This window comes from Pelodiscus sinensis, chromosome 1 (assembly GCF_052426305.1).
Source record: "Pelodiscus sinensis isolate ZL-2025 chromosome 1, ASM5242630v1, whole genome shotgun sequence".
NCBI lineage: Eukaryota > Metazoa > Chordata > Testudines > Trionychidae > Pelodiscus > Pelodiscus sinensis.
In genome coordinates, this window is record NC_143052.1 from 234,160,592 (window position 1) to 234,187,165 (window position 26,574).

General features: G+C 44.8%; 3 protein-coding genes across 5 annotated transcripts; 1 reads left to right on the top strand and 2 right to left on the bottom strand.

Moving 5' to 3' along the window:
* MITD1 (microtubule interacting and trafficking domain containing 1) lies at nucleotides 1–6,048 on the bottom strand. 2 transcript variants are annotated; one of them, XM_006137420.5, is made up of 7 exons: nucleotides 5,750–6,047; nucleotides 1,945–2,046; nucleotides 1,664–1,800; nucleotides 1,415–1,501; nucleotides 670–785; nucleotides 282–342; nucleotides 1–207 (listed from the first exon to the last, which is right to left on the bottom strand). In XM_006137420.5, the coding sequence occupies exons 1-7, from the start codon at nucleotides 5,901–5,903 to the stop codon at nucleotides 112–114; spliced, it is 753 nt and encodes a 250-aa protein (XP_006137482.4). In that variant the 5' UTR covers nucleotides 5,904–6,047; the 3' UTR covers nucleotides 1–111. The 2 variants fall into 2 exon arrangements, with proteins under 2 accessions (XP_006137482.4, XP_075772857.2); XM_075916742.2 differs by lacking the exon at nucleotides 282–342 and having other exon boundaries at nucleotides 5,750–6,048.
* A 30-nt stretch (nucleotides 6,049–6,078) lies between these two features.
* MRPL30 (mitochondrial ribosomal protein L30) lies at nucleotides 6,079–8,809 on the top strand. Its single transcript, XM_075916763.2, has 5 exons — nucleotides 6,079–6,234; nucleotides 7,088–7,171; nucleotides 7,655–7,801; nucleotides 8,415–8,488; nucleotides 8,574–8,809. The coding sequence occupies exons 1-5, from the start codon at nucleotides 6,181–6,183 to the stop codon at nucleotides 8,704–8,706; spliced, it is 492 nt and encodes a 163-aa protein (XP_075772878.2). The 5' UTR covers nucleotides 6,079–6,180; the 3' UTR covers nucleotides 8,707–8,809.
* A 4,814-nt stretch (nucleotides 8,810–13,623) lies between these two features.
* On the bottom strand, nucleotides 13,624–26,436 carry LOC102445543 (lysozyme g-like). Of its 2 annotated transcripts, XM_006137412.5 has the most exons (6): nucleotides 23,238–26,436; nucleotides 20,260–20,352; nucleotides 19,951–20,052; nucleotides 18,662–18,858; nucleotides 17,566–17,704; nucleotides 13,624–15,093 (listed from the first exon to the last, which is right to left on the bottom strand). In XM_006137412.5, the coding sequence occupies exons 2-6, from the start codon at nucleotides 20,300–20,302 to the stop codon at nucleotides 14,960–14,962; spliced, it is 615 nt and encodes a 204-aa protein (XP_006137474.3). In that variant the 5' UTR covers nucleotides 20,303–20,352; nucleotides 23,238–26,436; the 3' UTR covers nucleotides 13,624–14,959. The 2 variants fall into 2 exon arrangements, with proteins under 2 accessions (XP_006137474.3, XP_075772877.2); XM_075916762.2 differs by having other exon boundaries at nucleotides 20,260–26,436.
* Nucleotides 26,437–26,574: the final 138 nt, after the last annotated feature.

Consider the following 26,574-nt stretch of genomic DNA (forward strand, 5'->3'; position numbering starts at 1 on the left):
TAATCAAAAATATAAAAATTTATTCCATAAAAATATACAGTACATATAATTGAGACATTAAAAGCAGGCATTTTAAGCTTGGAAGAGCAGTAATTAAATATAAATATTTGGTCATGTTTTCTTTGTGTGTTTAGTATGAAAGACATCCACTGTTGTTTCATGACATGGTCTCAAATCAAAGTCACAGTATCCAAGACAAAATCGACCCTGCAGAAAGGAACACAGTTTTAGAATAAGTCATCACGTAGTTCAAATTCATTCAAAAGTAAAGACACACTTACTTGTGGTTTCTTAAAATAATCAAGCCCTCTTCCAATCTTAATCATCCATCCATTGTTGAATCTATTTTAAAAATTCACATTGTAAACTTGAAGATGGAGTAGCAAACTGTTCATACATTTAACACAAGGTATTCAAATATCACCTACCATTTCAATCACAATTACTTCTTCAAGTAGATGCCAACTATGTAATGCAGTAGTGTCTTTTTAAAAGCATTTAAACTATATCCTATGGGTCTCAATGTTGAATACAACGTAAAACTATGAAGAACTTATTTTACTGGCTAAAGTAACTGCCTGCTGTTTTTATTGAGGTTTGTAAGCATGGTCAGAGACAACTTGTGAGGATTAAATAATCTTGAATTAATTAGTTTTCTGCATCACTCACTTTATTTCTCGATCATGGATCGAAGATGAAAATGAGACATTCAGTGTTATTCCATAGTTCTTTAGTGATTGCTTTATTTCTTCTAGGCAACTTGTCTGCTGATTCTTTCCATTGCCCTGTTCAAGAGTAAAAGTTGTTTTCCACTATGCATGTTCTGATTGTGTCCATTTATCTTCTGTCATTCACTAACATCACTTTGTTATTTTGTCCAAGACTCAACATGCTTTATAAAGGCAGATAATTTATCCTCATTTTTGTAAATTGCACGACTGTGGCACCATGACTGCCTTGACCAAGAACACATAGCAAACAACAAGAGATTACAGATAAGGACTCAATTCCCTCTTCTGGTCCCATGCTCTAACCACTAGATGTGCTGTGTCCACATACATAGGATTATGTGTTCAGACTAAGATTTGGGCTAGAATGAGTACTATGACAATGAGAAGGTTTGTACTTGTCATAACCCTTAAAGATCAAAATGTATCCAGCCCTTTCTTATTAGTGTCACAGCAGAATTTTTTTAAATGGTGCAACAGACAGGCAAATATGACAATACAAACATCTCTTTTTCCATGGATACTTCCACTTAGGATTCCACGTAAGTAAATTCTGTTAGATTATTCACTGCACTGTTTGTTAAATCCTCTTGACCTGCCTGTATCTCCTGTTGAAAGAGAGAGGGTCTGACAAATACTGGTATATGTGAATAAATAGATCTTATACAAGAAGTCTAGATACTTACATCATCATAGGAAGTGCGGAGGTGGATAGTTCTCACTTTGCAGGGCCCCTTAACAAGCATCTCACAGAATCGTAAGAAGTTGTACAACTGTAAGAGTTAGATTATTTAATAACTAAAAAAATTGTTTTACATACACACACACACACACACACACACACACACACACACACACACACACACACACACACACACACACACACACACACACACACAGAGGGAGGAGACCGACTACATTCAAGAGTCACTTGCCTGGTGAATATGCCTGATGTATGGATCCTCTACCCAAACTTCTGTAACAGTCTCATTAAGGTAGTCTTGGAAAACCTTCTCATAGCTGAAACCTGTTGCATTCTCTTCAATTTTAATTTGCTTGTGGTATTTACCATCTAAAAAAAGCATATTTCACTCAACAAGACAGTTCAATCATACATATGTATTATGCAAAACCTATGTAACTATATCATAACTTCAGATGTACAAGTGCATCATTTCATGAATTTTTTTTTTTAAATGCCAGTACAACTTCATACCTTCTCTCTCTTTTGCAATACATTTTTTAATTGCTTCAGCTCTTTCCATGTAGGCAGATATTTTTTGTCTGTAATGAGATTTTTTTGTTTCATCTTTTGTACCTGTAAGTAAAAAATAATATCTCAAAAAAGGATGATAGCTATGTCTGGTAGTTAATCTTCTATAGTCCCACCAATAAAAGATTCTCAGATATATTTTGTATTTAACAGTGTACAGAAAAGGAGAGAAATCCTTGGCTGGAACTACATCCATGCCCAAGATTCAGTCCCTTTATTGTTTGGTTCTCAGTATTTTTCTATTGTGTGTATATCTAGGCTTGGCAGATTTTTTTTTAATTAATTTTGACAGATACTTTCAAGGTTTATTTTTAAGCACTTTTTAACATTAATCAATTTAAAATTTTCACAGTTGCAGGAAAACTCTGGAGGGTGTTAAAACAACTATTTAACAACACTAGGTGTTGAGATTCAATAAGATTATTTTTATGGTTAACCTAGAAATTAACATCACATCAAAATACACAAAGTTAGTATCCTTAAATCAAGTTTTCAAGCAGATGCGTGAATGAGAGAGCAAGGAGAATTTAACAAGTATGTACTAGAAAGATGGCATTTCTTTTAAAAAAAAGTAAGAGGGGGCTTGCCTACACTCAAAATGCTTCAATAGTGCTGCTGTAGCACTTCAGTGAAGTGCTATCTACTCTACCAGGAGAAGTTCTCCCTGATGTAGGTAATCTCTAATCCAGTGGTCACCAACCAGGTGATCAGGATCTACTGGTAGATCTTGGAGCCTCTGACAGGTGATCTTGACTGGTTTGGCCAAGAGGCTCTCAAGCACAGCACTTCAGCTACCCCTCCCCCCACTGTTGCACATCTCCTGCCCTTTGCCTTGGAGCTGTCCCCCTCTGTCACCCTGTATTCGATCTCCGCAGAATGGGGGTGAGATGAACAACAGTGTTTGGGGTGCAGGGAGTTTGTTGGCTGCTTTTGAGAGTTGTGCAGGGCCAGGGAAGGGGTGAGCCTGCCTTAGCCCCACTGTACCACCACAAAGGAGCCACCTGTAGTAGGAAGCAGTAAGGATGTAACAGTGTGATGTAGTGGGGGGTACAGTCCATTCGCTGGTCGCTATGCTTGGGATGGTGGGCTGTGGTCTCTGTCTGTAAGCACTTCCCAGCGGGGGGGTCGCCTTGAGGGCCCTCATGTCACGTAGACCATGGCCCAACTGGTTCTCACCAGCGAGGGAAGGAGTTTGAACAAAGGAAGGGTGTGGTTTGGGGAAGAGTCGGTCTTAGATGGGAAAACATGGAGAGAAGAGACTGTTAAGTACTGGGAGTTTGGGGGCCTGTGGACCCTTACCCCAGAGTCTGAGGCTACCTGGTCCCTCACTTTGATGCCCACATAGAACCCAGGCTGTGCTGTACCTTGCAGAAGCAATACATCCTTCTACTCGCTGGCGGAATCTCATTTTGGTGTAGACGGGTGTGACGGCGCGTTGGGGTTTTCCTGTCTCCTGCACCCCCGTAATGGCACAGACAGACTTCACCAGCCAGTAGAATAGAGGGAGTTTATTGCTTCTCCAGGATACAGCACAGCACAAATGTAAACTGGTTACAGGGCAGGCCTAGGATGCCTCAGCCCCCCTTGAGATGGGGGAGCCTGGGCTCCTAAATCCCAGCCCATTGCCTAGGCTGCTTCCTCCATGATCCCAGACAGAAACTAACTCGCTCCCAGCCCTGCCCCCAGCCAGGGCTCCACCCTCCTTCTTCCCATTGTTTCGCTCCCTGGGAGATCACTGGTCAGACAGGTTTGAAGTCCCCTTTGCATAATGACTCATCCCCTGCCCTGCTGGGCCGTGCTACAGACAGCAGCCAATAGAGGTCACTCACAACCCACTGCCCAGCATAGCAACCAGCAAGGTACCCCCCACTACGTCAGAACGGGGTGCAGGATCGGGGGGTACCCGCCACAAATAGTATAGTTGATTAATGGATAAGCAAAAGCTTATAGGTTAATACTACCTTCATTCCTCCTCCTCTCCCCCTCTCCCAAACCTCTCACCTGCCAGTACATTTTTTAGCAGGCTGGCCAGCATCTCAGCTCAGTTCTAGCTCATGCCGGGTCTGGGACCTACCCCCACTGTGGCTCTGCATTTAAAGTGTATTAGGAGTCAGGTGGACAGGCAGCCCGGTTAAGTTCTGGCTCATGCCAGAGGCAGCAGCCTGGGGCAACAGGTAGCTGGTCTGCGAGGGGAGTTGATTTTTAAACTGGCTCTTCTTGCAGACCAGCTCCCGCCTAGCACCTCACGCTGCTGGCTCTGATACAGAGGCAGCAGTGTGGAGTGGTAGGGGGCTCCTCGGGAGTGGGGTCAGACTGCACTGGCTTCTAGACCCATCCCTGGGGACTACAGAATAGTTGACTAACCGATAAGAATTCATGAAGTTGATCGACTAATCAATTAACCAATATTTAACATCCCTAGTAAGAAGTGTCCAGCTGGAGCCTGCATCCTGAATCCCTGTGCCAGTCATGTACCCTCTCCTGTACCTCAAGCCCCTGACCTGAGCCCTCCTAAACCCAAACTCCCTTACAGAGCTTTACACTGAACCTCCTCCTGCACCCCAACTCCTGCCCAAGGCTCAGCTCAGAGCTCCCTTACACTCCAAATCCCTTAGCCCACGACCAGAGCCTGCACCCCAACCCTCTGCCCCTGCCTGATGGAAAGGAGGAATGATGGAGTGAGCAGGGGCAGGGCTTTGGAGAAGAGGCACAAAGGAGGCGGGGCAAAGATATTTGTGTTTGAGGTAGATTCTGGATTGCATTTATGTTCAAAAAGCGATCTCATCCTGTAAAAGGTTGGAGACCACTGCTCTAATCCATCTAGAACTGTCCACAAGTGATTAGGCTGCTTTAATTGTAAATACCCCAGAGATTTAGTTACTGACCTAATTTCCTAATGTAGACCAGTCATTAGACATTTAGGAATAAAGACATAATTTTGTCACAGAATATGACTTCCAAAGACTCCATGACTTCAGCTGGGAGCTGCAGGGTCCCATGGTTTCCTGCAGTGGCAGGGAGCTGTGTACCCCCCATGGCAAGAGGGACCAGGCAAGCTCTGAGCTGCTACGGGCAGTAGGGGTACCTGGCACAGGTGGCAGGGCATCAAAGGAATCCCTGTAGCCTGTTAACCATTGCCATGTTATCATGGATAGTTTTAGTAAAAGTCAGGGACAGAACATGAGCTTCTGTGAAGTTTTCTTTATTAACCATGACCTATCCCTGACTTTTAGTAAAATATCCATGACAAAATCTTAAGCCTTATTTATTCACAGTGATGCCCAAGGCAGGCGCATAAAATAACTATAACATGCACCTCACTGCCTTTATGTTAAAGTCATTAGGGCTCCTCCACTCTTAAAAAGCTGCAATGCACACCTGTGCTCCTTCAGCATAGACACTTCGGGGGGAGGAGGGAGGATTCTTCCAACAATATAGCTAACCCACCTCCCAAGCGCTAACTTGCCAGAAGAATGTTTCTAGCGCTGGCTACACAGGGATTTAGCTGGGTTTAACTACACCAGACGGTGGGGGAGGGGGGATTTTTCACACCCTTGACCAATACAATTAAGCCAACTTAGTTTTCTAGTGTAGACCAGGGCTCCCTTGTGCCATGCATCCCTGCAGCCCAAGAGAACGTGACAGTCCCCAGCCCCCAGCGCCCGCCAGCTCAGGGGCGAGCAGCGTTAGCTCCGGCTGGGAGGCTGCAGCGGGCCGGGCAGGTGGGCGGCGTCCAGCCCCTTGGTACCTTTCAGCACCTGCAGCAGCAGGTCGATCCCCTCCTGGTAACACACCAGCGACTCCTGGAAGCGGGACGCCGAGTCCAGCTCCACCGCCCGCTTCAGCGCCGCCACCGCCGCGGGCTCCAGCGCGGCCACCGCGCCCGGCCCATCCTGGGACATTGGGAGGGGGCGCGGGGGCAGCAGCGCGGCACGCGCCGGGCGGGGATCGAACCCCAGCTGGGCCAAGCCTGCGCACGCGCGTTAGCAGCCACCACAGGCGGCAGCCGGGTGCGATCCCGGAGGAAATAAGGTCACGTGGTTGTCCCCCCCCTCTCCTCCCCCGGAAGCGGCGGCGGTGTCTCGCTTTATTCCTTCCCCCTCCCCGCCTCGGAACCAAACTGTGGCGGTTTCTGCGCGCGGACTTTTAGTGGCCGCTGAAGCGGCGTTCGGGGCCAACATGGCGGCGGCCGTGCTGGGCTGCGTTGCTAAGAGACCCCTGGGCGCCTGGCGAGTGAGTGGGGCGCAGGGCCGCGGCGGGTCCCTTTGATTTGGCGGGGGCGCGACGTCCCGCAGCCCCTGGTCCCCGCGGCGGCGCTTTGCTTCCCGCCAGCTGCCCTGGCCCCTCGCGCGGGGCTGGGCCTCCCCCCTCTCCGGGCCTGCTGGGCCACGCTAGGGCGCGCTGCAGCCTGATTCCACCCCCCGGGGAGCTGCGCTGGCTGAGCGCTCCCCGAGAGCGTGTCCCGGCCGCTTAGGGTTTCCGTCTTCTTCTGCAGGGCGCTCGGGCCAGGCACTAGAATCCCAGGCTTTAAAAGGATTCGGAAGCATTTGGTTTCCTTCGGAGAGGATAGGCTACATTTCTAAGAGTCAGAGCCCCTGCTGATGCAATAAGTGCACAACAGTGTGTCCGTTATTTTGTTTAAACTGGGAGTCTAAACGGGTAACCGGTTAACGGGTGATGCTGACCAGTAACCAGTTAACCCGTACTCAGGATCAGCCCCCCCCCCCCCACCTGCTGCCTGCCATAGGCAGAGGGCTACTCCATCCCTGCAGAAACAGGTGGTGAGAACTGGCTGCCCCACGTGGAGGAGGGGGAGACAGCCCTAAGCTCAGGGGGAGGGTAGCATCAGCAACCCCAAGTGTAGGGGGAGGCAGGAGCAGAAGCTGGTCCCTCACATGCAGGATCCTGCTTACTCGGTTAATTGGTTTAACCAGTTAACTGATTAACTGGGATCTTACATCTCTAGTTTGAACAATGGGACCATGATCCTAATTTAGTCATTATACATTTTTATTCACAATACAAATGGTAACTTTATCCTTGAATATATTTGACGCAACGTACCATTTTTTTGTGTTTTGTTTAGAATCTGGCAAAAAGCAGCATGGAGTCACTGACCTGGACAGGATGGATTCGCCATAAATTTACTAAATCAAGAATTCCAGCTTCAGTAAGCCCAATATTTAAGGATTTGAAAGCATGTTTAGATTTTATTTTTAGTTTTCTCAATACTAATTTGTAAGAGTACTGCACAATTCTGTTAAACTAGAGAGATATGCACTCAAGTTCTTGTGTGAATATCCAATTGTAGCTAATTTTATTTCTGAAATATGGCATTCTTGAATAATAAGCTTGTCACAATGATCTTACAAATTCAAGTCCTGGGTCTATAACTGGATCTTTGCTCTTGTACAGGGGCCACTGAAATGCCCAGATATGTGATTGTAGAATCATGATCCCAAACTTTTTGTGTCTTTCTGCAAACTGTGATGAGGAAACACCATCACCAATTTTTAGAAATTTAGCAAGAGTTGCCCCATTTTCTTTTTTGTGAAAGATCAAAAGTATATTTTAGCAGAGTATTCTTACAGCAAGATACTTTTGGATTCAGTAAATGTTTAAAAATAAACAAAGATATTTCTTGTATTTGTAGGTATTTCAGCCACAACCTTCAGATCATGAAAAGTATGGAGGTGATCCTCAGCAGCCTCACAAATTGCATCTTATCACTAGAATCAGAAGTGGAATAGGTCGTCCCTACTGGGAAAAGAAGATAATACATGATTTTGGACTGGATAAAGTATGCTTTTTAAATTATTTCATGTTTATCATGCACATCAGTAAAGTAATTAGCCTAGAAATTTAGGACAAAATTCTTTCAGATCTGATCCTGATTCCACAAATGTGTATGCATGTGCTTAATGCGACTACAGTGAGAAATCCCATTGAAATCAAAAGGACTGCACACAATAGTAAAGTTGAGCCAACAGGTCGGCATTTGCACAATTGTAGTCTAGATATGTGGATATTAATAGGAAATATGCATTTTTAAGGAAAGTAGAGCACCAGCATTGAGACTGCTATGCATGGCAGAGAAGAATTTTGCCTATTAGCCTTTAATTAATGTGTTAAAATTCAAATATATTTATGAATGCTCGTTCTTATGCTGGTGCCATATTAATCCGTGCTGATGAGTATTGGGCAACCTTGGTATGTTAGTGAATTTCTGCTAAAATTCATTAAACTTTAAGAGATTCACTAACTTACTCTCAATAAGATGTGATTTTCCCAAAGTAGTTTAATTTTGTGTATATATCTTCTTTTATTGATATATGAATGCTTCAGTTTAATATTCACTTCTTACCGACATATATTGCTTTTTGAAGTGAGTTTGTATTTTGCATTGTTTACAGAGATTTCAGCCCAGAGTGCACAAAAATATCCCAGCTGTGAATGCAAAACTGAAAGTCATAAAGCATCTGATAAGGTTTGTTAACTGTTCCTTTAACCAGCAACAATTAAAATAAACGGTTAGCATTGTCCAGGTTTTAAACAAATTCCCTTGTCCATAGAATACGACCTCTGAAATTACCTCATGGAATTCCAACAGAAGAGGAAATGTCAGATACCTTCCTGAAGAGCACGGGAGAATTAGTAATTCGGCGGCGTCTGAAACCAGTGGAACAAAAAGCAATTATGTCATAGTATGCACTGACTATTCCCACTTTTATAAAATAATCCAATTTATCAGTTAAATAATTTAAGTATTAAGGAATGATTAAAGTGAAACTCAATCTGTCCATGAGAAGCACAGCTTACTGTCTCTATCTTTGCTTCAGTCTACATGGTTGAGGATATTGGGGAGCTTCCTAAACCTGAGCCATTCTTTTTAGGTGACGCATCTGAGGAATTGTCCCAGATTGAAGTGTTATTAGAGGAGGTTTTGTAACAAATTGATAAACTTATTTGTTACAAGTCACTAGGACCAGATGGCATTCACCCAAGAGTTCTGAAAGAACTCAAATGGGAAACTGCGGAACTATTAACTGTGGTTTGTAACCTATCCTTTAAATCAACTTCCATACCTAATGACTGGAAGATAGTTAACATGATGCCAATATTTAAAAAGGGCTCTAGAGGTGATCCTGGCAATTACAGACCGGTAAGTTTAACATCAGTACTGGGAAAATTTGTTGAAACTATAGTAAGGAATAAAATTGTTCAACACATAGATGAACATAATCTATTGGTGGAAAGTCATCATGGTTTTTGTAAAAGGAAATCATGCTTTACTAATCTACAGTTCTTTGAGGGGGTCAACAAACAAGTGGACAAGGGGGATCCAGTGGATATAGAATACTTAGATTTCCAGAAAGCCTTCGACAAGGTCCCTCACCAAAGGCTGTTAAGTAAAGTAAGTTGTCATGGGAGAAGAGGGAAGGTCTTTTTGTGGATTGATAATTTGTTAAAAGACAGGAAACAAAAGGTAGGAATAAATGGTAAGTTTTCCGACTGGAGAGAGGTTACTAGTGGGGTCCCCCAGAGGTCTGTCCTGGGACCAGTCCTATTCAGTTTATTTATAAATGATCTGGAGAAAGGGCTAAACAGTGAGGTGTCAAAATTTGCTGATGATACTAAACTGCTCAGGATAGTTAAGACCAAAACAGATTTTGACAAGCTTCAAAAAGATCTCACCAAACTCAGTGATTGGGCAATAAAGTGGAAAATGAAATTAAATGTTGATAAATGTAAAGTAATGCACATTGGAAAAAATAATCCCAACAATATGTACAATATGATGAAGACTAATTTAGTTACAGCTACTCAAGAGAGAGATCTTGGGAGTCATTGTGGATAGTTCTCTGAAAACATCCACTCACTGGGCAGCGGCAGTCAAAAAAGCAAATAGAATGTTAGGAATCAAAAAAGGGATAGAGAATAAGACAGAGAATATCTTATGTAGAGGCATTAAAACCATGGTATGCTCACATTTTGAATACTGCGTGCAGATGTGGTCGCCTCATCTCAAAAAAGATATATTGGCATTGAAAAAGGTACAGAAAAGGGCAACAAAAATGATTAGGGGTTTGGAACATGTTTCCTATGAAGAGAGATTAAAAAGACTGGGACTTTTCATCTTAGAAAAGAGGAGACTGAGGGGGGATATGATAGAGGGCTATAACATCATGAATAGTATGGAAAAAGTGAATAAGGAAAAGTTATTTACTTATTCCCACAATATAAGAACTACGGGTCACCATGTGAAATTAAGCAGGCCTCCCCAGAAATGTGAGAAGGATCAGGGGTTCCTGTGTGAGAGCTTCATAGAACTGAGTACTCATGACTGGCACTCCATCTTGAGATGCATGTAGAAGCTGTTCCACACCCCCCCTGCTCAGTAGTTTGAAAGAGAGCATGCCCCACCAGAGCCTATTACCTGATCCCACCTGTAATTAGAGAACTCAGAAGAAGTGCCCTCCCTGGAGTCATTGCTGGCCAAAGAGATGCCCTGGGAGGGGGAACCAAGCTCCAAGGTGAAGAGCAGCTCCTGGATCTTGGGCATAGTTGTCTGGCTGGTCTCCTCCTCCTTGTGTGGCTGCCACCCCACCCTCCTGCAGAGTGATGCTAGGTGTGTTTTGGGCAGACTCAATGACCAGGGTAGGCGCAATGGCTACCCCCACTAGAATGGCATCCAGCTAGTCAGAAAAGTGGCAGGTATCACTCCAGAACATCTGCTCTGCTCCTTGGCCTTCTGGTAGGCCCGCCTGAGCAACTTGATCTTGAGCCTACACTGCTTCAGAGTCCTGGTATGTCCTTTGGCCGTGAAGTGGGTGGTGATCCTGCTGTAGATGTCAGCATTCTGTTTCTTTGCCTGGAGGTTGTGGAGAATGGACTCCTTCCTCTCAGACCTTGCTGAGGTCCAGTATCTCCCGTGCACTGCATTCCTGTTCAATAGAGACTGTGGGAGCAGAAGAGCTCGCAGTCCAAGAGGGCATTGGGGGCATTCATGTCTCCGTATGCTGGTCATTTGCACAGGACTTATGAAGCTGGCCACATGGGATGGACATTTCTGCAGGTAATCAAGTTGTTGAGACAATGCCCTTTCTGGTTGAAATGGCAAGAAACTCTTTTTTCTTTGTGATCCTGTCTAATATCTCTTTTGTGGGCATTGATTCGCCAACTACTTGATTACCTGCCTCCTGCTTCGAAGACCTTTTCACACCAGACTAGAAAGAGAATCCTCTGAACTGTCATTCATGCTTAAATTCGACACTTTACATCTCGGTATAAACAAAGACATTACTTATCTTACCCATTACAAAGATAGCTTCCCCAATTATCACCTCTAATATCATTAGCTCACAGACATTTACCTCCCCCCCCATCTCCCTTCTGTTCTGAAATTTGATTTGTCCTTTTCATATGTGTTCATTTTTTTGATTGTATCCTTTGGTATATATGGTTTTTTCCACTATTTGATTTGAGGAAGTGGGTCTGGCCCACAAAAGCTCATCACCTAATAAACCATCTTGTTAGTCTTTAAAGTGATACATAGTCCTGTTTTTTGTTTCAGCTAGACCAGACTAACACGGCTTCATTTCTATCACTATAATTTTGGACATGAATGGTTGAGAATAGTGTTATTCCTTGTGAAAAGCAGGACTATGGCATTTGACTTCTGCAGCTCCTTATGACAGAACAATGGGCTTGGTAGTGTGGACATGTTGCTTTTATAAATGACTGCTGGGCCACCAGAACAACACTTCAATGGCTGACTACACTCCATTGCAGAGACAGACAAATCACACACATAGCCTATGATTTGGCATGCTTACAGGACAGTTCTACTGCAGCCTGTTTGCAAGAATCTTTGCATGTAAATTAAGAGGATGCAGATTAGTATTTCTGTGCTTACTAAATGCATTGGTGAAGATGGTTTTCCATTTAGAAAAAAGAAATACAACATTTAGTTGGTGTATTTGGTTAATCAGTGGTCCGCAACCTTTTGGGGTTGCCAGTGTGCCTGGGGCAGGAGCTGTGCATGCACCATATGCCCGGGGTGGGGACCACGCATGCGCCAGGCGCCCAGGGTGCAAGAATGGCTTGGGTCGACCCTGTTCACTTGCAGGCACACATAAATGCCCCGGCGGGTGCCATGACACCCATGGGCACTGCGTTGGGGACCCCTGGTTTAAGTGTTTCTTGTTAGGCTCCCAGGAAACATGGTTACACATGCTTCTATGAATCTAAAGAAAGATACAAATATTCACAATTAACTTTAATTGAAAACATGGATAATGGAGACTAATGATATGGGAAATTATAATGTTTGACTGGACAAGTGGAATCTAACAAGCTACCAGTTGTATTGTCAATTGAATAATTAACAGTAGAGTTATCTTTTTGTTTTTGTTTTTGTTTGTTTGTAAAACATATGTCTGCAAATCCAGAATGATTATTTAGGCTTTCAGGAATATAGAAACCTGTAAAATTGTTGAGGTTCCGTATGCCAACATGAATGTTTTCACTTTTTTTGTTTATAGTAAAACCATCTTCCCATTGACTCAATAGACATTGGTTCAGATTCTTTTGGTCAAGTCAAAGACACCATTTTAAAAAAACTCTCCTTATCCTGTAGCTCCCACTGGGAGCAAGTGAACTATGAATGCACTCCAGAAAAAGTGCTCAATTTCGGATATTAAAGTCAAGAATGTAAGACCGTGCTGTGTTGGATAGTGTCACGTTATTGGATTTTAATGTGACCAGGCAGATCATTGTTGCACCCACTACTGTGAGTTTGCCCTAAATTCTGTGCAAAGTGGGCCATGTGAGGTATCTAATAAAAGCTTATGCTGTGCTGATTCTGTTTGTGCTACTCATATGGGTGTATGTTTTTGTATATAAAGTTATGAGTATGGGCTCTGTACTTATTTTAAATGTTTTCTGTCTGGGAGATAGTGCCAGGTGTCAACCACCTATTGTGAGGTTTGGCGACCCAGTGGATGCTGCATGGACAATGGCTCTTAAATGTTGCCAGTTGATACCTGAGGAGCACACAATGGCCCCTTGCCTAATTAGGACATACCTGGGTACTCCATGGCTCCTTGCCTAAAAAGGACATGGTGATCATGTGATCAGCTCCATTTTGGGAGGTTCATCACTCATGAGAACAATGGATTTCCCTCCTCATGGGCATGATTATAAAAGTATCCAAGGGAGGGTGCCTCCAACTTTTTCTTTGCGCCTGCGCTCTGCTTCAGAAGCCCCTTTGCTAAGGACATAGGGCCTAGAAGGATTCATTGACCCATCCTAGCATAGGATATACACGAAAGACTTTTAAGGTAGCAGTTTGTAAAATCTCTGCTAAGAGATTGCATCAAGAACTTGGTGACTGATGTTTGTAATGTGCTCTCTTTTACAATCTTACACTCAACCTTTTCTTCCTTTTTATTAATAAACCTTTGGCATTTAGATTCTAAAGGACTTCTTGGATAAGTCGGAGGTATAAATTGACCTGGGACAGCGCGGTTGGTCCTTTGGGACCAGGAGAACCTGTTCAGAGTTGGTGATATTGGCTTTATAACCTTCTCCCTGTGTAAGGAGTGGTGGTGGTTGTGGCACAGGTAAAATTGAGGTGTCTAAGCAGATTGCTCTTGAAAATTCTTGCTAGCCAGAGTGGCAGCTGGAGTGCTCTGTGTGACTGGTTTTCAGAAGGACCCCAGTCTTGGGCTGTAAGTAGCCCTGGTTCTAAGTAGTTTGCCCTGATTTGACCCTCTTAGTGGTGTCCCAAACCCCCTGTTACATTACAGATAGTACTAATGTTTTCTCAAGGCATTTATCATTATTTTTCATTTAGACCTGGTCTACACTAAGGGATAAGTTCGAATTAAGCTATGCAACTCCAGCTACATTAATTGCGTTGCTTAAGTCGAAGTATCTTAACTTGAATTTTGTCGATGTCTATACTGTGGGAAGTTGAAGGGAGCACACTTTGACTTGCTCCTTATAGAAGCTGGACTAGTGATATCAATGGAATCACTGTCTCAGTTTGAACTAATATGTCTTCATTAGACTCACTAATTCGAAGCTCAGAAGATCGACTGTGGCTGCTTTTATCTTACCCGTAATGTAGACATGGACTTAAGGAAGTGTTATTAGGCCTTTGAAAGGAGAGAAGACCTATGGTCTCATGTAGCTCAAATTTCTTTCATTTGATTTTTTTTATTTGATTTGCTTTAAATATGTCATTGTACTTATCCAACCTTTACTAATGCAACTGATAAGATGAGCATTGGAATCTTACTTCATTTGCTAAGACATTTTTGTTCAATTTTCATTTGCTTATTTTTGTTCAATTAAAGCATTCATCCCAGGATATGGACATTTCCATGAAAAAGTAAAAGATGTGTCAATAAAATCCCCACATACAATAAGTTTACAGATGTGTGTCTAGCTACAGTGAAAATTGTCAAATTAAATCACTAAAAGATTGGGGAAGAAAGCATTTATTTTCAAAGAGATCACTTTCCTTTTTTAGTTATGCCAACAGCAGACGAGATATATAATTTCTATGATTAAAATTAGGAAGCTAGAAAACTAACAGCTAGACAGAGCAGTTTTAATAACTCAAAGAAATAATCAGACTAAGATATTATCAATGTTTCCTTAGAGACCAAATGTTTTGAAGTTACTGAAGGTGAGCAGGGTCTGAATCAATGCTTCCTTTACAGCCAGCTATAATGAATGTATTACTGATTGCAGAATTTAAAGTGTGTTGTCCAAGATTGCAAACCCATATTTAAGCAAGTCTTACCACTGCCATCAATGGGCCAACATGCATCAATAAGGATTTTCTAGATACAGCTTTTCATCTTTCCCCAAACATAGTATCTCTCATTAACATCACATTGATAAATTGTAGTGACTACGATTATCTGAAAGAAGAGAATTTCCAGATTCAGTAACCCTGTTTTTTGAAAAACTTGGCTCGTGCAGTGGCATCGCTGGCATAGTCATTGCCAGGTGTGCCAATATCCATATTATCATAACTTCGGACATTTCCTATTCCTCCATTGTAGGCAGAAACCGCACCTGAAACAAAACACCAAAATAGTGAGCACAATCAATAGAAACGAGTTTTGGGGGAATTACAAGTATTCAGGGGTGGCAGGTTTATATAATTTTTGGTGGTGCCCCATTAGCCACACCCCCTGAACCCTGTTAACCACACCTCTGACCCCCGTTAACCATGCCCCCCTGAGCTCCGTTAGCCAGGCCTCTGAAGGTAATGCAACTGATAAGATGAGCATTGGAATCTTGCTTCATTTGCTAACACATTTTTGTTCAATTTTCATTTGCTTATTTTTGTGGGCAATATGGACATATGACCAGAAGTAAAAGGTGTCATGTCACCCCTCTCGAAGGACTTTTCCCCCCCATCCTCCTACCAACAGGGATTAGTTTGGCCCCCACCAAACCCCCCTCATGCAACTATCCTGAAATTGCATTAACCCAATGTATGTGACATTAACTCGAGGGCAGAGAGGCTGGGGGAAATGTTCCCTCCAAGGCTATGTCTACACTCGTGGCTTCTTGAGCAAGGACAGCCATTCTTGCGCAAGAACCCACAGAGCATCCACACTGCTCGCCTGCTCTTGTGCAAGGAAATTTACAGTATGGCGTAGTAAGAGAGGGCATCTTGCACAAGAGATACGCTCTTTTCTAACAGGTGTAAGCTCTCTTGCACAAGAGGGCAGTGTGCATGCTCGGCAGGGATTTCTTGCACAAGAAACCCCTATGGATAAAACGGCCATCAGAGCTTTCTTGTGCAAGAGTGTCCACACTGCCATGGATGCGCTTGCGAAAAAGAACAGCTCGCACATGGCAGTGTGGACATGTTCTTGCACAAGACTACTTGCACAAGAACCCTTGCGCAAGATGTTATTGCTCAAAAAGGCGCCAGTGTAGACATACCTAAGAGTTTCCTCCCATGAGCAGAATGAATTTTGTGTTGTGCACCAGTACTGAGTTCATGTGGCTTGTTTGGATGTGCCACTGTGGCACCCAAGTTATTAATAAATATTTTATAAACCTTTACCTTTTCTCTCTGCTGCCATGTCTCCTCCCCTTGCTCCATCAGCTCCCCTGGTGCCTGCTGCCCCCAACCCTTCACCCTCCTCTGCTGTCCTGACTCCTGCCCTTCTCACTGCCCTCAGCCCTCCTGCAACCTACCCCCCTCCACCAGCCCTTCTCTCCCCTCTGTGCCCACTCCTCCAGTAGCTCCACTCTGATCATGTGAGCTACCCCTTCTCATCCCCTCTTCTAACACTTCCCTCTACACACCTGCCCTGCCTCTCTCCTCTGGTGCTGGTCCTTCCTCTGAAGGTGTCTGCCCTTCTGCTTCACCCCCAGAATCCACTGGCACCTGCACCTTCCCTTACCCCTGCACCCTTCTGGTGCCTCCCCCTTCCCTCACTGCCCCTGCCCCCTTTGCCCTCTTTTTCCCTGATGCCCACCCCCTCACCACCCTCTGCCCCCATTCCTCTCATGCACCTCTATGCCCTCACACATGGCTTGCTCCATTCCCACCTTTCTCATGCCCACCCCTTTTTTCAAGCCTTCTCCCAGCACCTCCACGCCCTCCTTTAGCCGCCAATGCCCTTCTTACTCTCTCCTCTCCCAGCATCACCCTGTCCCCTCTCCCACTGACACCTCCCCTCCTGCCCTTTTCCTCATTGTCTGCACTTGGCCCCCTGGCATTTGTCTTCCTGCACCCTGCCCCTTGGTGCCTTCCCCCTTCTCTCTCCCCCTCCACACAAGCCCCTTCCTCTCCTACCCCTCTCCCTGTTCCCCCCCCTGCACAAGCACCTTCCTCTCCCACACCTTCCCCTAGTTTTCCCCCTTCCCTGCCCCTCCCCTACCTTCTGCCTTCCACTTTGCAGGGCTGGAGTCTGCACTTGGGCTCCAGAAGTCTCCGGACTCTGAAGCCGGAGGTAGGCCACACGGTGCAATGCTGCGCCGAGCAGTTTTAAAGTCCCGGGCTGTGACATCATGTCATGCCCGGGCGTCTCCCTGCTCACCTGCAAACGCTGCGCATGGCAGCAGCAGCCGGCAGCGCGCGCCGGCAAGGGGGAGCCAGACTGAAAGCTGTGCACAGCAGGGTCAGTCTGGGGCTGGGGTGGGAGGATGCGTGGGGGGGGCCGGCAGGTGGGGGCCAGGGTCTGCTCCCGGCAGGGACGGGGGAGAGACCCAGCTCCAAATGTTGATGGAGCAGGGCCCCCGGCTCTGAATATTGCTGGAGCATGGGCACCACGAGCCCATATAAATCACTGCCCATGCAAGTATTTCCTGTGCAGTTTTGGAAATCTACCACAAAACACTGTCCTAAAGAATGGGACACTGTCTACTTCTTGATTTTTCCATTGTTTGAGCAAACTGCATCAGTGGTGAAAAATTGTGATTTTCTTTTAAATGCTTATTCTAAAGTTTCAGTAACACAATCTTGTAAACGGGGTTGTCAGATTTTCCCTTAGTTCCAGGTATAAACACAAATCTATACTGTACCTTTCAGCTGTTGTTCTATTGTCCATTTGGGGAACTTTGCCTTGATTCCATTTATCATGCCAATAAAGATTCGTGTTGCATCAAGCAGGTGGTCTTCATCATTCCACCGTCCAACAATTTTATGATTGTTTTTATCAACCTAGAAAAGCCAGAGGGGAAAAAGAGGATGTGTTTAAATTGTCTATTTCTCTCAATATAATCTATGTTATTTTAGTTGTCAAATTTTATTTGATAGACCAATTTTTGGTAATGTCCATGGATCTTCATTGCATTTCCTGTTGTACTCTGAGCGGACTCCACAGAACAGTACATTGGACTGGGCTAATGAAAAAGGATGTCTTATAATGCATCGTCTTTTCCATTTCAAATTGTAGTTATGTATTTGGCTTCTACTGCTGCAATGTCTGATGCTGCAGTTTGTGGGCCACACTTCTTGCCCCAAGGAGGAAGTTAAGGGTTTTATCTAGGAAAAATCGTCTTGATTTCTCATCCTTAAAGACTTTAATCTTTCTGAATAGTCTCATTGACTTCATTATAAACATGGACTGCCACAGACGACAAAGGCCTGGCTAAATTCAAAGAAATGCAAAAGTTCAGAATGAACCATAAATTTATACTCTGTTCTTTTGTTGTTTGATTATCACTGACAGTCTTAAAAGAAGCAATGTGCACTAAGCGGTGATAGGTGCATGTTTTAAATTCTATCATCATCCCTAAGGACTTTGTGGATAAAGCCTGCCCTGTCATTCTGAACCTGCCAGTTTTCACCTTGTCTTTTTATCTGACGCTTTCCCCCTAACTTGCTGCTGCCACTAAGGACTTCACTTTTCTTCTACAGAAAGGTAAAATGTGCAGCCTCTCCAGGAGCTTCTGTTAACCCATAGCATTAGCTGATGTTCAAACTGCATCACAAGAAGCAACCTTTGCACTCCCAGGCCTGGCATGTGCCAGTGTGATGTGCTGCTGCCTCATCTAAGGTGCACCGTGTAGGAGAGTGTCATGTATTGATCTCAGCCTGGGGCTAATGAGACATAAAACAAGCTGAGTCTGTGGAAACATTTTGCTACACAATAGTATTTTATGGATTGTTACTGACCTGCATCAAACCAAAAGCATTTCCATTATCACCCCAGCCATTCTTCAGGGAAGCTCCAGCATGAGACTCTCGAGAGATAATACCAGCAATCAGAGCTGGATCCACACATGTTTTTAGGCCAGTGCTCTTAATGATGGCTTTGTATTTGTTCATATTATTTAAGTCCTTCTCAGCGATCTTTTCTGACGCTTGAACTCCTATAGTAAATGTGAAAATAAGGGTGTTTTCTATAAGATTAAGTCAATGTGAGAGATTTCAGAAGCCCAGAGCTCTGTTCTGCCATCTGAGAGTTACATGCATTGTGAATTTTGCCCTGTCAATGTTAATGTGTCAAGGCAAAAAAAAGAAGTGTGCCATGAAACAACATATAAAAGCTGGTTTGATTCCTCTTTCTTTATGTGCCAGGATGAAGGTGAATGGGCTTGGGAGGAGGAGCATGCTCAGCCTCTGAGCAGAAACTAGCAACAACTTGTCATTGTCTGGATGATGCAAGAGAGATGTTGAGAGGAGTCGCATCTACCCTCTGTGGCCAGATTAGGACTGTACTATGGGGTTTCAAAGTTCCAAGGGGATTCTTGGTGGGATTCTTAGTGACAGAGGCAGAAGGTAGAAGGGGACAACTGCATTTTGAATTTCCCATCTCACCACCATTTAATGTTACATTAGGAGGGAATCTCAATCCTACCAGCATGGAAGGCTTTGACAGTAAGTCCAATTTATTTTGTAGAGTAAAAGAATAGGGAATGCCTTGTTGTCTAAAATACCAGATCCACCAGATCAATAGTTTAATGTAATGAGGTGTAACTGAGCAACTGGGATCAGGAAATCCTCAGTACCAATCCCAGCTCTGCCACTGATTTGCTGAGCAGCCTCAGGAAAGTCACCTGGATCAAATTTTAATAAGTGACAGTTAATTTTGAATGCTTCAAGAAGAGATACCTTGGGCCTGATTTTCATAGATTTTGAACATTCACAGCTTCTGGTAACTTTAATTAGAAGTGCTTATGTGAGCACTTTTGATAATTAGGTCCGAAATATTTGAGGTTGGACGCCTAAAGAATCATAAGCCACCTGTGTAAACACTGATGGTTTCATCTCAAATGTAGCTCCATTGAAACCAGGGGAGTTACACCAAAGATTTAATATTCCTCTGTCTTAGTTTTCTCCTCATGTGAAATGAGGAAATTAGTCAATTAAAATATTGTGAGGTTTAATCCATTCATGCGTGTAAAGTACTATAGATCATTGTGATGATTCTGTGTCCTGGGATACAGCAGCATTCTACTCACCACAGAAGCTTAAGCCTTCTGCTTTTGCAGTTTTACAGGAAGCCCCAATGGTATCAACCTTGGTTATGTCACCATAGCATTTGGTCTGACTCGCAGAAGTACCTGAAATTAAATGGAGTGATTTTACATTAATACCTGTTGTGAACATAAACTCATTCTTCCATGTCCATAATTAGGTTTTGTAGGAAGGTTCAGAAAAATGCCTTAATCTCTTATATTGTCCCTTCCCCTCAGTCATCTCTTTACATTGTTGCTTTGGAAGTGAGTTTAGACATGAAATAGTGAAATAGACATGGACCTCAAACTCACCAAAAAGGGCAGCAAGGCCCAGAATCATCAGCGTGAGTACCATGGGGACAGTTCTTCTCAAGTGACCAAGAGAGCTGGAAAATAAATCCAAGTCTGCAGAAAAATTGAAATATCTAAATATGCAAATACTGGTGTGAAGAAATACAAAGAAACGATGGGATGTCTTTCTTCACTGAATGTGCAAATACTTAAATCGAAGGGAATTTTGTGTACTCATGTGTAAATATTGGGATGGTGGGCACAATAATACCTATGTCTCTTTTGACACTGAACACAAAGATTTCAGTGTCAAAAAGATCTGGGAGACTAAACACAGCAAATTGTAATAATTTAAATTTGATCATATTCATAATTTGCCCCATAGCATCTTAATAGCTTACTTCAAAGTACAAACCCCAGTAATATTTGATCTGGAATGAAGGTACCTGCCACGGCTATACATGCACCTTTACTCTATGCCAGGGTCTCCTATACACATGGGGCAGTTGTTTGCTAATTGTTATTTCTATGAGCAGAATAGAAGAGATTATCCCCTCCACTCTTTACATCAATTCCAGGATGCTGATTTTCTAAAAAGTAATCTGAATAATCATCAGATACCTCATCTCTTCTATGCAGCGTACAGCACTTTATAGCATTAACAGCTACTAAGGATATGTCTTCATCATGGACTAGGGCTGTGATTCCCAGCTTCCGTAGACATTCTCATGCTAGCTTTCCTTAACTAAATGCACTAAAAATAGTGACATGGCTGCAGGACCACAGTCCGCGGTGAGTGGTGGCACGGGGAGTACATATCCATGGGGTTGGGCAGGTCGGTACTCCACATTGCTAGTCCCTATCGCTGCTTTCCATGTTCCCATAACTGCACTACTGATTTTAGTAGTTTAACAGGGCTGTACTCTCTACCACAGCGCCTCTTGTGTCTATCTCGGGAATTAGCTCTGCCACCCAGGAGCACTCTCCTCTGGTGGTGTCTTGGCAATAGTTACCTATCTCTTTCAGGGTCTCCAATACATTGGGGGCTATATTCCTCCCAGGTTGGGGCACCCTTTCCTTTGGGTAGTGCCCTCTCACAGTGCCCACCCCTGAGTTCCTCCATTGACTCCTCTGATGTGAAGTCCTTCTTATACAGCCCACCCGGGCCCTGACTGGCTGCTTTAAGTTACCACCTCATTAATCCTTGCCTCCTTTGTGCCTCTGTTTGTCAAAGGCTGGAGATGGATGGCAGGAGAGAGATCACTTGATCATTACCTGTTCAATTCACTGCCTCTGGGACACCTGGCATTGGCCACTGTCGGCAGACAGGGTACTGGGCTGGATGGACCTTTGGTCTGACACAGTATGGCCATTCTTACATTCGTAACAAGAGGAACAGATTGGGGCTGGTGGAAAACCTTGGTGTCTGCCTGAAAACTGGCAATGCCTGTAGGCCTGGGAGCCAGAGGTTACAAAGTCTCGGAGGGAGCCAAAAGGCAAGGAGAAGTTAGTGAGGGAGGGAGTTAGAAGCCTTGTAGCTGGTGACTGATTCTGCTTGGGAGATGAGCAAAACTTTGTAGCATTTCTATCTAGCTGGACGCTGGTGGTGATGAAACTGGGAAGGAAAAAAGGACATGTGTGTTCTACTACAGTGAAGCCTTCTGAGCCTGGAAGGGAAGCTAGTCGTGCATGCTATTACAAGTGCCCTAGAGCAAAAAGGGTGAGTGACTGCGTATGTGAGCTGGGAATTACACTCCTACTTCATAACGTAGATGTTTATCTAAAGACAATTCCTGGAGACTTTCCTCCAGCAGAACTCTCACTGAAGTCAACGCATGAGAATTTGGCTTTACATGACTACCCCCAGGACTTTTCTAAGGAACAGAATTCAGAATAGCTCCCTCTCTGAATTAGCTTAATATTTTACTCACCTGTCTTCAATTTCTCTTCTAGAAGATGGATGGTTTTGAAGAGCTTTATATACACCTGCCAGTACTTCCCTGTTTACTCAGCTTGTTCAAGTTTCATAACTAACACAAACTGCAGTTTTTTTTGTTTTGTTTTTAAAGCAACAGATACAATGGGTAGGATCAGTAACTATCTCAGGATTGTGACATGTAACTTCTTTGCACCAATGTATCCAAAGAAATAGCAGGAGGGGCACCTTTGTCCAGCTGAGGGGACAGCAGAAAATCCTGGTGTGAATGAGCTGGTCCATTGTGGCAGGCATATTTGAGTGAGTTTTCCCATAGAGGCTGTAGGATACTAGGGACTGTGCTTCATTAACAATAAACCTGGCCGAGTGCCTTCATCAGCAAACTGACTCTGGTCTTTCAGAGTAGTTCTGCTGAGGGCTGCTGAACCAGCTGTCTGTGCAGTGCTGGGATGTTACATAGGGAGAACAACACACACAGCAGCTGACAACAAAGCAGGAAGTTCAGTCCTAATTCTGTGCTTGATGTGGGATTTGCAGTGATCCAATGAGTCATATGCAAGTTGCGAGCATTTGGGAGCAGCCTGGGGATGCCAGTTAAGGTGTTAAGATACCACTGAGTCAGTCTATTTCATCAGCCTGGGCCCCGCTTAAGCTCTGTCTTGCTAAGCCAGGCACTAAAGCCTGCTCTAGCAAAGCTTAGAACTAGGGTCACAGCCAGCTACAGAAAATACCATCACTGAGAACAGTTCTAGGAAGCCTCAACTTCAGGGACTTACTATAGCACCCAGATTTCCCTTCCCCTTTGTAGTACATACTCAAAGTTATATGAGGTTCACCGCAATGTGAGGGAAGATATGCACAGACTATCTCTGCCCACCCCTGCCAGTAAGAAATTACATGAACTGGATTGTATTATAAATCAGAAATAGGTTTACTAACTATGAAAAGATGTATTTAAGTGGCTAAAGAGGTAGCAAATGGAATAAAGCACACAATAATAATACAAAGCCACAATCCACTCTAAATTCACCAAAGAAACTAGTTACAACTAATAATTTCTCACCCTAGACATTATTTGACTCCTCCACAGGTCAGAGGTGTCTGGATTTTGAGATGTTTATTCCTTATGAAGGAGTGAACTTCTGAGAAAGCAGTAAAGGACTTTCCCTTCTCGGCTGTTATTGGAAGATCAGACCCACCTCCATGGGCAGCACACACACGAGGTTATTTCTGTGCTGCAGCAACCACAGAATTGGGCTTCGGGCTCCTGAACAAGCCAGGGCAACCTTCCCTGCAGGGGATGGCTTCAGCCAGGGCTCAGGGCTGTGGTTGCCACAGCTCCAGTCCCTGCAGGTTCTGCCTAGCTCTGGGCTAGGGATGTGAATGACTAGTCAATTAAGCAATGCTTATCAGTTGACTACTTGCTCCCTCCCCCCCCCCCCCCTTGCCTCCTCTATCAGAAAGAGGCAGCAGCGGAGGGAACGAGGTGGGGATGATTCAAAGCGGCTGTGCTGCGTGGAGCCTGGGGCCAGATCCTGAGCTCCATGCCGCGCTGCTGCTTTGAAATGTTGTGTGCAGCCAGGAGCCAGCTGGGGACTCCCCCACTGACCCTGCCGCTTTCAAATGCCACGGGGCGCATGAGGCCAGCAGAGGACTGCTTGAGTCCCCTGCTGCGCTTTCGCCTTTGAAGTATAGCAACAGCCCTGAGGCAGTTGCTACACTTCAAAGACAGAGGCACCCTTATTGGCTATTCGATTAGCCATTTAACATCCTTGCTCCAGGCTTTGCTCTCCCTCTGGCTCCTGCCTGGGCTCAGAACTCCAGCTCTGGGGTGGCTGCTGCTGCTCCTTCTCTCCTTCCCCCTGCAGTTCCTGCTGGTGGGAGGGAGACTCTGGGCACTCAAGCTCCAGGGATTCTGTTCTCTCCCCCCTTGTGGCTCCTACTTGGGATCAGATCACCTGGGCTCCAGGAATGCTGCTGCCCTTGCTTTCCCCTCCCTCCCTCCCTCTCTCTCTTCCCATGGCTCTTGCCTGGGCACCAAAGGGACTGTAGCCTCCTGAACCCAGAGAGGAGCTGCATAGGGTTGAAGTCCTGAGTGCCAGCTGGAGCCCAGGCACTCCCCCAATCCTAGTAGGAGCTATTGGAAGGGGGCAGCAGCCCAGAGCCTAAGCAGGAACCCTCCATATGCTGCTCAGAAAAGCAGCTGCTGGGTCATTTGAATCTTCATACATGGCCCCTGCCCCCAACACAATCCCATTGGCCTCTTTCTGGCCAATGGGAGCTTCTTGTTTGAAGATCAGGTAGCATGTGAAGTACCCTTCCTTCTCTCCTGAGGCTCTTATTCACTGACACACCATGCAGCTGGTGCAGGGCAAACAGGGACACTGCATGAGAAACATGCTGGGCTGGGGTCACCCAAGTAAGTCTCCCAGCCAGAGCCTGCCTCTGGCACACTAGTCCCTCGGTTCCTCCCTCAACCCCACATAAGCCAAATGCACTGTTCCCCTTCTGAACCCATACCCCCTCCCAAACCCTGTATCCCAATCCTTTGCCCCAGGTCACAAGCACTTGCTGCCCCAGGTCACAATCAGAACCCCTGTAACTTCTTGTGCAGTCTAGTCCCCTGCCCCAAGTCACAACTGCCCCTTTCATCCAAACTCCCACCCAGACCTCACATCCCTTCCTGCAACAAATCCCTTACCACAAGATCCCTTTTGCACCCAACCTCCATCCCAGACCCCACGCCTCCTCCATGAATATCATGGAAGAGTGTGGCCCTGGACCGCTTACAAAAATCTTGAGGTGCCCCCCCTATCAAAAAGTATTGCCTGCCCATGATCTAACTCCTTGTTTGGGTGATTTGGCATTACCAAGTTGCACATAGGCCTGTGTGCTCATTACAGCCTCATTAGTAGAAGTCCTCCGGAACCTGCCTTGGACTAAAGATGGTCCTTAGAAATTATTCAATGATTATAATATTCTCTGCTTTAGTCAATGAAGACATGTTGGCCTAGAACCATTTTGTTGCCAGGTACCATGGCCAATAGCCCAGGGTGCCACCGAACAAAGGTGAATTTCCCAGGGAAATGCTCTATTCTAGTGTAGGGCTGGTGTGGTTCTGGAGTCTGCCTCTGTTTTATCTAGAATGGCTTTTTCTACCATTTGTGTAGGATTGTCAGCAAGCAAAGGCTGGTAGGAGCTTTTCCTGAAAGGAAGGGAGCCATGCAAGCTGCCCAAGAGGATCTAGTCCTTGCTGTTGTGACTGCTGCCTTCTTAAAGCTGCACAATTCATCATTGGGACTGAATTTTGACAGATCCAGTAGCTGCTGGATTTCTCTTCTTTGTGAGCCAGCCACCTGAGTTCCTGGGTTCACTTCTTGAGGCACAGCAGGAAATGCTCCTATTGGATATGCTGAGTGTCTCACTACTGTAAACATAAGAATGACCGCACTGGGTCAGACCAATGGTCCATCTAGCTCAGTATCCTGTCTTCTGGCAGAGGCCAGTCCTAGGCACTTTTTACTTTGCTATTCTGGTTTTACATGGACTATTATCATTATCCAACCTTTGCTAACTTTCCAACTGGAAAGATAAATATTTGACTCTTGCTGCATTTGCTACTATTCTTATTGGCTGTGTCCAGACTGGCCAGTTTTTCCAGAAAACCAGCCGCTTTTCTGGAAAAACTTGCCAGCTGTCTACACTGGCCACTTGAATTTCCACAAAAGCACTGACTTCCTACTGTAAGAATTCAGTGCTTTTTGCGGAAATACTATGCTGCTCCCGTTCAGGCAAAAGTCCCTTTTGTGCAAAACTTTTGAGCAAAAGGGCCAGTATAGACAGCTGAGATTTGTTTTGCACAAAAAAGCCCTGATCGCGAAAATGGTGATTGGGGCTTTTTTGTGCAAAAGCGCGTCTAGATTGACCATAGACGTTTTTCGCAAAAAGTGCGTTTGCGGAAAAGCGTCTGTGCCAATCTACACGCTTTTTTCCAAAAATGCTTTTAACGGAAAACTTTTCTGTTAAAAGCATTTCCGGAAAATCATGCCAGTCTAGATGTAGCCATTCAGTCTGTATCCTTATTTCAGTTTGATTAAAGGGATCCATCACCACCTATTGTCTGTTTACAGACATGTGTTCAGCCAAGCACGTTGACAGAGGACTGGGCAACATCCTTGGACCCTTTAAATCAATGCCAAAGCCCTGTGAGGTGCTCTACAGAGCCTTGGGCGGCACATTCCCGAGAGTGCTAAGGGCCAACTGCCAAGGCCCTGCCCCCTCCAATTAAGGCCCCACCTCTTAGAGTATGGTACCATGCCCCCAGTTTGCCTAGGCCCGGTGGGTCTGTTGGCTTGCAGATGTATAGTTGCAAGGACAAACTAATCAAAAGAAATCAGGAA